Genomic DNA, 12,901 nt, shown 5'->3' on the forward strand with positions numbered 1-12,901 from the left:
ACCTGATGGCCAAAATGAATGAAGGAAAGGCTTATTTCTTATAGTTCTTGGGGGTTTCAGGCCATACTCAATTGGCTCCAAGGCAGCATGGTGTGGCAGGGCAGCCATTCATGGTGGCCATAAAACAGCAAGTATGAACCAGTAAGGGAATGAAGGATACACCTTCTTCCCACCTTTACACTGTATGCTGGCTCCACCCCTGGGGAGAAGTAGCATTCATACTATCAATCTGAGTGCTAGACAATGAACCAATCACAACACAAGATCAGCCACATCCATGATTGCATGAGATGGGTGGGGACAATCTGACAAATCATAACAAATATAGTCACAAATTGCCTCAATTTACCTATAAAAGCCTCAATATTTTCCTTTTCTATAGCCGAGTAATATTCCATTGTACAAAAATACCACATCATTTTTATCCATTCTGCAGTTGATGGGCATTTTGGTTGTTTCCAAGATTTAGCTATTACAAATTGTGCTGCTATAAAATGAGTGCACATATATTACTGTGTCATGACATTTTCAGTTTTTCTGAGAAAATACCCATAAGGAGAATAATTGGATTGAACGAGACTTCCAATCCTAGATTTTTGAGTAATCTCCACACTGATTTCCACAGTGGTTGCAACAATCTATACTTGCACCAACAATGGAGAAGGGTTTTCTTCCCCCAGAGCTCCAAAAACATCTGTTATCAGTTGATTTCTTGAAGGCAGCCTTTCTTTCTGGAGTGAGATTGTATCTCAAAGTTCTTTTAATTTGCATTTTTCAAATGACCAGTGATGTTGAACATTTCTTCATATGTTTATTTGCCATTTGTTTTTCTTGATCTGAGAAGTGCATGTTCATCTCAGATGCCATTTTTGGATTCAATCTTTGAATTTTAGGGGCCTGATATTTTTCAATTCTTTATATGTTCTAGATATAAGTCCCTTGTTTGAGAGACAGCTCGCTAAAATTCTTTCTCATTCTGTGGATTTTCTTTTCACTGTTGGTGATTTCTTTGATGCATAAAAACTTTTCAATAATATGAGATCCCAGTTGTTGACTCCTTGAAGTTCTTCCCATGCAGTTTGCATTTTGTTCATGAACTCCTTGCCTACCTTTATGTCTTCAAGCTTTCTACATACCTTGTCTTCTAGTAGCTTTACTGTTTTTATTTTCATATTTAGATCTTTGATCCATTTTGACTTTAGTTTAGTGCATGGTGATAGACATAGTTTCAGTCTTCAGTATGCAGAAAGCCAATTTCTCCAGCACCATTTATAAAGGAAGCTATGTTTCTACCAATGAACATGCTTAGCCCCTTTGTCAAGTTGGCTGAGTCTTTGTAGTAGTGTTTGCATCTTTTAACCTGTTCCATTGACCTTCAGGTCTATTTTTTTTTTTTTGCCAGTACTATGCTGATTTTATCGTGGTAGCTTTGTAGTATAATTTCAAGTCAGGGATTGAGATGCCTCTTGCCTTGATTTTGTCCCCAGGATTGCCTTTGCTATTCTACATCTCTTTTGTTTGCAAGTGAATTTTAGGAATGTTTTCTCTAGATCTGTTTTGGGAGTATGGCCTTTTTCACAGTGTTCATTCAGGAGCAAGAGATATCTTTCCATTTTCTGATTTCTTCTTCAATCTCCTTTTCTAGAGTACTATATTCAGTATAGGCTTTTACATCCTATACTGAAAGGTTGATTCCTAAGTATTTCATTGTTTTGGATGCTACTGCGAAAAGTGTTATTTTCATAATTTCTCAGTGAGTTTGTTGCCAGTGTACAGGAATGTTACTGGTTTTTGAGTGTTGACTTTGTATCCAGCTACATTGCTGAGTGTGCTTATTAACTTTAATAGACTTTTGATGGAGATTTTGGGGTCTTCTATCTAGAGTACCATATCATCTGCAAACAGTGATAATTTAACTTCTTAATTTCCTAACCTTATTCCTTTTATTTCTCTCTCTTATTTAATTGCCCTGGCTAGTACTTCCAGAACTATATTGAATAGGAGTGGTAATAGTGGACAACCTTGTCTTGTTCTTGACTTTAGAGTGAAAGCTTTCAGTTTTTACCCATTTAGTATAATGTTGGCTGTTGGTTTGTCATAGATGGCTTTTATCAGATTGAAGTAGATACTATTTATTCTGAATTTCTAGAGTTCTTATGAAAAATTATTAGACTTTATCAAAAGCTTTTTTTCTGCATCTATTGAGATGATCATGTGATTTTTATCTTTTGCTCTGTTGATGTGGTGTATTACATTTATTGATTTGTGTGTTAAAGCATCCCTTCATTCCCAGGATAAATCTCACTTGGTTAAGATGTATAATCTTCTTGATAATTTGCTGCATTCTATTTGCGAAGATTTTATTGAGTATTTTTGATGTTTATGGAGGATTCATTTATGTTCATTAGAGAGACTAACCTTTAGTTCTCCTTTTTGGTTGGGACTTTTTCTAGTTTTAGTATCAGAGTAGTATTGGCCTCCAGGAATGAGTTAGGGAGGATTGCTTCCCTTTCAAGTTCACTGAAGAGTTTGAGGAGTGTTGGCATTTAATCTTCTCTAAATTTCTTGTAAAATTCAACTGTGAAACCCTTAGAACCTGGGCCTTTCTTTTTTTTTTTGTTTTTAATCACATTTTTAATTTAAGTAGCTGATATTGGGTTATTCAAAATTGTTATATCTTCTTGATTCAACTTTGGTAATTCATATGTTTCTAGAAATCTGTCTGTTTCTTCTGTGTTTTCCACCCTATGAGAGTAGAGATTTTTAAAGTAGGTATTCATGATCTGGATTTCCATAAGGTCTGTAGTAATTTCATCCTGTTCATTCTTTATTGCATGAATTTGATATTTTTTCCTTTTTCTTGAGATTGGCTAGCTGTTTATCAAATTTGTTTACTCTTTCAAAGAACCAACTCTTTGATTAATTCTTCATATTTTTTTCTTAGTCTCAATTACATTAGTTTCTGCTCTTCATAATTTCCTCTCCTCTGTGAGCTTTTGGCTTGACTTGTTCTTCTTATTTCTAGAGGTTTGAGGTATAGCATTAGGTTGTTTATGTGTGTGTGTGTGTTATATTTTGCTGAGGTGACAATTCATTGTTATATATTTCCCTCTTAGCACCTCTTTCATTGCATCCCACAGGTTTTGGTATGTTGTATCTGCATTTTCATTGAATTTCAGGTATTGTTTAATATCTTCTTTAATTTCATCTGTAACCCATTGGTTGTTCAAGAAGTTGTTATTCAAATTCCATGTGTTTATGTAGGTTTTGCAGTTTCTTTTGCCATTAGTTTCCAATTTCAGTGTACTATGGTCAGATAATATGCAAGGGATAATTTCAATTCCTTTGCATTTACTTAAGCATGTTCTATGGGCTAATATATGTCCTATTTTAGAGAATGCCCCATGTGTAGCTAAGAAGAATGTGTATTCTTATGTTGGGTGCAACACTCTGTAAACATCTACTAAGTCCACTTGTTCAGGGGTTTGATTGAGTTCTGTTATTTATTTGCTGATTTTTTTTGTCTAGTTGATCTGTCTCTTTGAGACAACAGATTATTAAGGTTCTCTGTTAAAAGTGTGTTATCGTGTATTTGGTTTTTCATGTCTATTAGTATTTGTCTTACATATCTGGGTACTCCTGTATTTGGTGCATACATATTTATGATTGTTAGGTATTCCTCTTGAATTATTCTCCTAACAAGTTTGTAGTGCTCTTCTTTATCTCTTTTGATCATTTTTGATTTGAAGTTCATGTTGTCTGCAAATAGAATAGTTACCCCTGTTTTTTTCTGGGTTCCTGTTGCATGAAATACTGTTTTCCATCCTTTGACTTTTAATCTATGAGTTTCTTTTTGGGTCAGATGTGTTTCTTGTATACATAATATTGTTGGATCCTGTTTCTTGATCCATTCTGTCAACCAGTTTCTTTGATGGATATAACTGATATGTAATGGCTTAGCTTTGTCATGTTATTTTCCTGTTGCTGTTTTTCTGATTTTAACTCTTGTTCAATTGCTGCCTGGTGGTTTCTTTCTGTTGTTGTTCTGGGAATTGTAGTCATTTTTGTTTCTCTAGTATGTCTTTTGGTATCCTTTCTAAAGTTGGTTTGGTGAACATGAATTTCCTCAGTTGTTCTTTGTCATGGAAGTATCTCCATCAATTTTGAAAGAAAGTTTTTCAGGGTACATCACTCTGGGTTGAAAGTTGTTTTGTTTCAGTACTTGAAATACTTCACTCCAAGCTCATCTTGACTTCAGTGTTTGTGTTGAAAAGCCTGCTGTGATTCTAATTGGGCTTTCTTAGATAGGTGAGTTGTGTCTTTTCTCTAACAGCTTTTAGTATTCTTTCTTTATGCTGAATTTCTAGGATCTTAACTATTATATGTCTGGGTGTAGATTTATTTTGGTTATGACTGTTTGACATTCTATATGCCTCCCTTATCTTTATATCTGTTTCTTTTCTTGTGTTTGGGAAGTTTTCTGCTATTATTTCTGCAAATAGTTTTTTATGTCATTTGTGTTGACTCTTGCATTTTCATCAATGCCTATTAGTATTATATTGCTTCTCTTTGCATCATCTTGAAGCGGTTGAATTATTATTTCATGCTCCCTTGTTATTTTTAAAAGTTGTATCCTCTTATGATTGCTAACTGAAATTCTGTCTTCAAGGTCTGAAAGTCTATCCTCAGCTTCATTCAAACAATTTCATCAGCTTTCAATGGAGTTTTTGATTTTCTGGGAATCTCTTTGAATTTGTTTTATGCATTCTGTTTCTTTCCTGTATTGTTCATTAAAGGTTTCCATCACTTTCCCATTCTCTTGTATTTTAAAAAATCTATATCTCCTCTAGCTATGCTAAGCAACTCCTTTATTAAGGTTGTCATTTCTTTCTTTACCTGAGAGATTATTTGTAATTTGATTTTCTTTATAGCTTCATGGATTTATTTCTTTATTTCACTTGTTATCTTCTCAGAAATTTCAGGTGTATGACTTCTATTGTCCTGTATTTCTGTGTGTCCTGTTCTTGTTCCTGATGGGCTGGACATTTGAGACTGCATTTTCCTTTTTCATTTGGTCATTTTTACCTCTAAGTTAATATTTTGATCTTTTCCCACTAGTCTCAATTGTCTGATTCATGTGTCTTAGAGTCTGATGTAAGGCTGATGGAAGGATTTTGAGGGAGATTAGTGACAATGTATCTTGCTCTGCAATATCTTTCTTTCTTTCTTTCTTTCTTTCTTTCTTTCTTTCTTTCAATAGGGTCTCCCTATGCAGTTTGGGCTGGCTTTGAGCTCACTTTGTAGTCCAGGCTGGTCTCAAACTTGCGATGATCCTTCTGCCTCAGCCCCCCATGTGATGGAATTACAGGTGTGTACCACCATGCCCAGCTTGCAATATATTTTCAATTAACAGTTGCTTTATTTTTTGATCATACTTCCTAGTTAAGAATAAGTGTGTTTGGGAGGATATCATAAGAAACTGCTAGAGCAAAAGCTGTCAGCAGCTCCTACCTCTTCCTACTTGCCTGGCCATGGATGATACCACAAGTGAGCCAGGATTAGAAGGAGAAACTCTACCATGGATAAATCCTTCATGGTTCCTTCAAAGGCTATCTTAACTTCTAAAAGTGAGACTGGACACCTGGTGGCTGGGAAGAAAGGCAAGACATTGTGGTGAGCACTGCCTGCAGGAAGCAGCTTACCTTCAAATGCAGAAGGTGTCACACTTCAACTCGCCCTGAGCCTGGAGTATGTTGTAGGCCCTGCACCCATTCATGATAACTGTGGGGGTCTCCAAGTTTGGGAACTACCTACGATCATCCTTCAGGAGCGATAGAATTATTGTGGTGTGTACTGAAAACTTTTCTCAGGGAAAGAACTTGGTCCACGCACACACAGGGCAGCTATCCCAGAAAACTGTTTTATATGATATTTTTTAGAATGGAAAAAAAAATGAAGATTTCTTGTAGTGGGGCACGGGTCTCCTGGGGCAGAGCAGAGACTGTGGACTGGGGTGAGAGGTGGCAGTGGTCCCAAGTCTCAGGTGGCAACAGTCCTGAGTCTCAGATGTGTTTATCCATCTTGAATTGGTGCTGGCTGAGACCCTGAGGTCTTCTTCACACTGAGGAGATGCTGTTCTATGGTGCTAGGGATGGAACCCAGGGCCTTCTCCAGCTAGGTAAGTGCTCTGCTCCAGTGCTTCATCTTTCATCTCATTCCACCTGGGAAGGTTGGAAGACTTCTTGGAGCAGGAAGTAGCCCAGCTAGCTAGGTTCCATAGGATAGAAGACAAGGTCAGGTGAACGATGATGAAGGAGTACATGCTCCCATATGGAGGGTGTAAAGTGACTCCTTCAGAGAATACCACACTTCCCAGTGTGGCCTGTCCAAAAGGGGCAGGTGAGGGGACATAGCCAAGGGAAGAGGCTCTCTGTGTCACCTTTACATCCTCAAGATAACAGAAGGATTCTACGATGATTTGTAACACAACTGGACAAAGGTATTTTAGATTACATAGAGGGTGGTCTAAGGGGGCAGGTCAGAGGCTGCTGGGACAGTTTCAAGCCATGGAAAAAGGCTGGGCCAATGGCTGCAGAGAGAGAAATAATTATGCTGCATAACAATATTCTTTAGGGAATGAACTTTATTTTATATAGCTAAATTTGTGCTTACTTGTTTGCCAAAGGTGAAGGGTGCTCCTTTTATGCTGGACTCCCCTTACCCCATAGCCCTCCTATGAAAGGGGAAAAAGCCCAACACATCCTCTAGGAAATATTGATAGGGAGGAAAAAAAGAAATTCATTCCAGGATCTCATAAGAATGCCTTGTGGCACATGCCTGTAAGCCCAGCACTCTGGGAAGCTGCGGCAGAAGTATCACAAGATTAAGCCTAAACTAAGCAACTTAGCAATTCCCTGTCTAAAAAATAAAAAATGGGGTGGGGATGTAGCTCAGAGAAAAGGTCTTGGGTTCAATCTCCAATATCAAAAAAAAAAAAAAACCAAACCAAACCTCATCAAACTGAAACATTGTACACATGAAGTAAAGAAAGCATTTTTTAGTTTCAACTTTTTATGGCCTTTTAGAAGAAGCTACCAACTTGTTTCTATTCTTTGCTGAATTTCCCAGAATATCAAAAATGTTGACCTGATATCCCAAAATTGTGCACAAAAACAATGCTTTGCTTTTTACAAGAGATGGGTGCAAATTTAGGTCTTGCTTCTTATTAGATTTCAGGTAACTATACTTTATTACGCTGAACAGCCAGGGCCTTTGAAATTATTCAGGCACATTGTTTCGTTGTAGAGCCAAGGAACCCAGGCCTGACAGCCTTGACAGGCCCATGTGTGTGGCTGGTATGATGGGCAGTCCTGAGACCCTCACCCAGAAGTCTTTCCATGAAACAGATATTACAGAAATGGTTTCTTCTCCTCAAATGATTCCATTAAGAGCTAAAATATGAGGTCTGCCTTTACCATTCACCTATTCCACTGTATTTGAGGATGTGCCTGCATGGTAGGGTTTACTTGTGACTGCAAAATCAACACTGTTGATGTTCACATACTCATGTGGTTTCCGGTCGAGTATTCTGATGCATACACTCCAGGTTATACGTGGCGACCTCATGCTGCTGGTGTCCTTTCTTTCCTTTGATTATTTAGCTGCCAACCTTTTTACATTTCTGTGCTGTCTGCTGGTGATTTCTCTACTTCATGTGGTCCCTGAGCACAGCACTGCAATGCTGTCTGGAGACCTTTAGTGTGATGAAGCTGATAAATGCCTTCTGAAAAATGTATGGACAAGCATTGGTTAGGGAGGAGCGACAGGGCTATAGGCCATGAGTATAATGTTAGTAGATCAACAATGTATATTGAACAAGGTACCCTTAAACAGAAACAACAGGACAGAGTGACATTGAGCACTTGATAAAAATGTGAGCAGAGGCTCTCTGGCACTTCTCCTGTGTCTCCTTTGCAGTAGCAGCTCAGTATCTAACTCCAAGTTTAAGTAACCTCACAGATCCTAAAGCCCAGGGACAGTGAATGGGCTGGCCTTATGCGACTTCCATCCTCTACAGGTAGACTCCACCTCAGTTTCTTCTGCAATATTTCAGTGATGTTTGCTGTAGAAAACAGGGGTGTGTGTCAAAGGCTTCCTTCTGATGAAAGCCAATGAAGTCACCCCCTGGTTTTGCTGGCCTCCCTGGTTCTATTTCAGCTCCTCTTTACCCTCAGCGCAATGTGAATCACCTCTGAACCCAGCCTCTAAAGATCCCGCCACGCTTCTGCTAGCCAGAAACCTGGGGTCCAACTCTTGCTTTGACTCCATCCTCTTCCCTGAATTCTTTTCCTTTACTCAAGGCCCTCTGGATTCTGCCTCCTGAACATTTCCCAGATCCTTCTCATTTTCTCTGTAATCTTCTTAATGATCCTCCCCAGTTACACACACCCACATCAACTCTACTTTCCATAGTTCACAGAGCAGGGGGCTCAAACTCCAGTGAGGGAGCACATGACTGCTTGTTAACACATGGATTCCTGAGTCAAGCTCCCCAAATGGAACGGCTGATGGCTAGAATCTGCACCTTTTTACAAAAATCTCCTGATTCTGATGTCTGTTGACCTCAGGACTCCATAACCACCTATCCTGTTTAGAATCTCTTGCTCACTTACCTATGCTGGTTAAACTCTCCTTCTCCCACATCCCAGACTCATATACTTTATCTGTTTATCAGAACCCTTGCCCACATGATGGTTGACTTTGTATGTCCATGAGACTGGGGTTAAGGGGTGTATAGATAGGCAATAAAGCATTATTTGTTCTAAGTCTTTGCATTATTTATTTGCAAAGCTTCAATAGGTACCAATCCCATCCCATCCCATTTTTGCTACAAAGGAACACCACTGGTTTAGTTTTAGGATGACTTGCTGTCCCAGTGGGTCTGGAGGGGTGTTGTAGGAAATGACTGGCCTATGAGTGGATAGACTGAGTGGTGAAAATCTGTCTGCTGTCTGTGAGGTGAACACTACCTACTCAGCAGGGGATCCAGACAGAAAACGGTGAATTCTTGCTCATTGTCCTCTGGACCAGACACCTGCCTTTTCCTGCCCTTGGCTTCAGAGCTCCAGTTTCTCTAGCTTTTGGACTCTGGGATTCATACCAGTGGCTTCTGGCCTTTCAGATCTTTGTCTCATGCTGAGAGTTATAGCACTGAAGTGCCTGGCTCAGGACCTTTCGACTTAGACTGAGCTATGTTCTTGGCTTTTTGGTTCTCCAGCTTGAGACAACCTACTGTGGGACTTCACAGTCCCTACAATCCAGTAAGACAACTTCCCTAGTAACACTCTTTCATCACTATTTCTCTAGCCTACTGGTTCTCTCTCTCGAGCATATTGACTAAAACACCTGTGCTATGGAAACTACTCCTGAGGCTGATTTCATAAAAAAAAAAAAAACCTAGAAACTTTCCAGGGCAAGGTCTGTGTCTGGTACCCAAGACAGTGGCCAGTGAGTAGGAGATAGTCAACTAAAGCCAGGCGTGGTGGTACACCCTTGTAATCCCAGCACTCAGAAGGGCTGAGGCAGGAGGTTCATAAATTCTATCAAATCAGTGATATTTCATCTCAAATAAAAAAGCCTGGGGGATGTAGTTCAGGGCAAGAGTTTAATTCCCAGCACTGTGGGAGTGGTGGGGGTGGTGGAGTGAACTGAAATTTAAAAAGAATTTTATGAATTTTAGGAGACACTGAGGCTTTCTGAGCAGTGTCCCCAGTATGGCTGGTCACGGATCTCAGGGCCAGCAGGGGCCTGGCAGGGGTAGGGGTGGCAGTGTCCAGCAGTGGAACAGGTCAGTGCTGAGCACTAATGCTGGTATCTGGCAGGCAACATCTTTCAAGCTACACTTCTGATCACATACTGTACAGTGGATGTTGTAAAGCAGTCTAACTGTGATAATTAATGTTTCGTCACGACTACACTGCAAGGAATTCTTAGCTCCATTTTACAGAGATGTCTAGGGAAGCTGGAGGGGCTTGGTCATACAGCAGGGCTGGAGCCCAAGTCAGCCACTTGCTATCATCTGTTCTTGCCACAACTTTGGCAGCGAATACCCCAGCTCTCAGTCCAGCCTTTCCCCTCACTCATTTGGTACCAACAGATAGCATGATCTGGGTATAAGACACAGCGTGAGGAACCAGGAGAGGGATCACAGCTGCTGCTCACTGAGCCCATCTTGGGTTGAGTCTGCATCCACAGCCCTCCTTGTGGTGGTCACAATGCTTTGAAGTGGTGGCTGGTGGGAGGGAAAAAATAGTTTCTTGCTGCCTTCCCACCCTATAGGCACCCTGGGCCTCCAGCTGATAGCTGAGGAAGAGGACCCTAGAGGCAAATGAGGATGGTGCAGGCTGACTTACTGCCAGACCCCACATTACCTGTGGCCATCCAGAAGGTGCAACGTGGTATGCTGGAGAAATGAGCAGACACTTGAAAGCTTTCAATTCTCCATGTACACAACACGCAGAGCTCACCAGCCACCAGCTTTACATGTTGACCCCATGTGCCTTGCACATGAAGGGGCTGAGGGTAAAGCAGAGGATGTATACACAGATCTTCCTGACTGACACATGCCTCTGAGGTTATTACTGTGGATGCCTCCATCAGCACTACCCAACACCATGACGTCTGTTTCAGAGAAAGATTAAGAATGTGAGTAAAATATATTAGCCATGCAAAGTTGGTTTTTCTTATATAACAAGTCCAAAATATAAATTTAAAAAAAAAAGAGAAGTTAGATAATAGGAAACTCTGTGGAGACAGGATGTGGATAGGAGGCAAGGAAAGAGTAAAGGATCAAGATGTCATATGTGTAAGTACCAGGTGCTCACGGTAAATGTGTTTATCACATATTAAACACACACTAAAACAGTAAAAGAAAATAAAGGAGGACTTACCAGGTAATCGGAGGGGCTTCCACAGTGCAGAGTTTGGCACATAAGCATGCTTTGTGGTGGTGACAATTAACTGACTGCCCAGCTTATACTGGAACTTGATGAAGGCGACGCCATCAGCTCCTGACGTTCCTGAGGCGATGGACACCTGTTTGGCGAAGACCTCGATGAGCACATCTGGGATGGGTTGGTGGGTGCTGGCATCACTGATGTGCACCTTCAGAGTCACCTCTGCAGAGAGGACAATGCGTCAGTTGGAGGGAGTCCACCCTAGTTAGATCTTAGATTCAATCACTTGATTTTCCTCTGATACACAAAGTCTAGTTTATGCTCTACAATTGTATACTTTGGAAAAAGATTATATATCACCACTTTTGGAGGACAGGCTGTTACTATGTTACTATGGCTGGGTAATTCTTGCAGACACCTGGGGTATCATTTTGATACAATGACAAATTCAACAGTAAACAAACTATTTATACTGACAGCTGGAGGACAAGTCTTCTGACCAGGTGAGACAATGTTTCTAACACTGTTTTCTTTTGTTGGATGAAAGGAAGATTCTGAGAGTGGCGGAGTAAGAGCCAGTGTGTTTTTGGTGGTCTATGAGAGATTTAGGATCCCACTGAGTGGGGCACTCCTTTACTAAACAGAAACTGAGACACCATTCTCGGTTTCACTGGTGCACAGGACTGATTCCAAAACACACCTCACAGCTGGACTTTGTTCTGCATTCTTGTTAATACTGTTCTGCCTCAGGCCCTCATAATCTATCACTAGACTACTGCTCAGCCTTGTAACAGAAGCTGCCCTCACCTGCAGATCTTGGCACTGGAGCCCCATGGAAACTAGAAGGTACTATCTGAGCTGACTATGGGCCCATGTTTCCCCTAGACTGGTAGCAGGGATCAGCACTGCAGTCCAACCCGGGGACATATGTTCAAAAGCATTGCTGTTTATGAATGGTCCATAAGCAAAGAATGATTTTTAACACTTTTAAGTGACTGTTAAAAAAAAGTCAAAATAGTATTTGTGTCATATTAAAATAATGTGTAAAAATAAAAATAAATAAAACAACCTGCAATTCAAATTTCAGAATCTATAAAGATTTATTAGAACATAGGCTAAGTATTTGTATGTCTCCCTTTTATTTTTTCTTCACTATTTTTAAAATAACCCCTATCAAAATCCCTTTGAAAGAAGCATTAATTCAGATAACAATGACTGTAGTTAATTAGAAAATATTTATTAATCAGTTACTTTCTGCTTAGCATGACACTAGGTACTATGGGAGATTAAAAGAAAAGATGAAAAAATATGGATCCCACTTTGTTTTTTTCCAATACTAAGAATTTAACCCAGGGTAGGCCTTGTCCACATTAGACAAGTGTTCTACCACTGAACTGTATCTCTAGCCCTTTTCATTTTGAAATGGAGTTTCACTAAATTTCTCAGGCTGGCCTTGAATTTGTGATCCTCCTGCATCAGCCTCTTTAGTAGTTGGGATGATGGGTGTGTGTCATCACGCCTACTTTATGGTTCTTGGTTAAAGAGTGTACAGTTTTTGAAGAAGGAAAAGGGAACGCCAATCCATGTGCTAGGGAGCAAAAAAGACAAAACTGGGTGGAGAGCATAAAAATACAGTGAGGAAGAGGTTAGTGAGCTTTAGAGTTTATAAACCAAGCCAGAAAGAAACAAAACATAGTCTGCAAGCACTCATGGAGGGACTGAATAGATGACGAGACTTATAAAGGATGTGTAAGACCACTCACTGTTGGCCGGGGACAAACAGGGCCTGCTGATGAGTCTATGCTATGAGTTGGTGGTAGCAACCTGGAGACTAAAACCCATTTACTTGTCACAAAGTGCCAACACTGCAATTAAAACTGAATCCTGAGGTTTAGGTTAGAAAAACAACTCATTAATATTAACATTTCTTGTCTTAAAAGAAAAGC

The 12,901-nt window shown here is 40.0% G+C and overlaps 1 protein-coding gene across 2 annotated transcripts in view; it reads right to left on the reverse strand.

Annotated features, from left to right (window-relative positions):
- The window catches only part of Fam171a1 (family with sequence similarity 171 member A1), a 141,918-nt gene that overhangs the window by 60,087 nt on the left and 68,930 nt on the right, over nt 1–12,901 (reverse strand). For both annotated transcript variants that reach the window (XM_063253811.1, XM_063253812.1), the window contains exon 2: nt 10,950–11,177. In XM_063253811.1, the coding sequence (XP_063109881.1) occupies nt 10,950–11,177 (228 nt within the window). The remainder of the gene's footprint in view (nt 1–10,949; nt 11,178–12,901) is intronic.

The sequence above is a fragment of the Cavia porcellus genome, unplaced genomic scaffold, assembly GCF_034190915.1.
Source record: "Cavia porcellus strain 051 isolate PalLab524CR breed Dunkin Hartley unplaced genomic scaffold, mCavPor4.1 scaffold_7, whole genome shotgun sequence".
In the NCBI taxonomy this organism is placed as follows: Eukaryota; Metazoa; Chordata; class Mammalia; order Rodentia; family Caviidae; genus Cavia; species Cavia porcellus.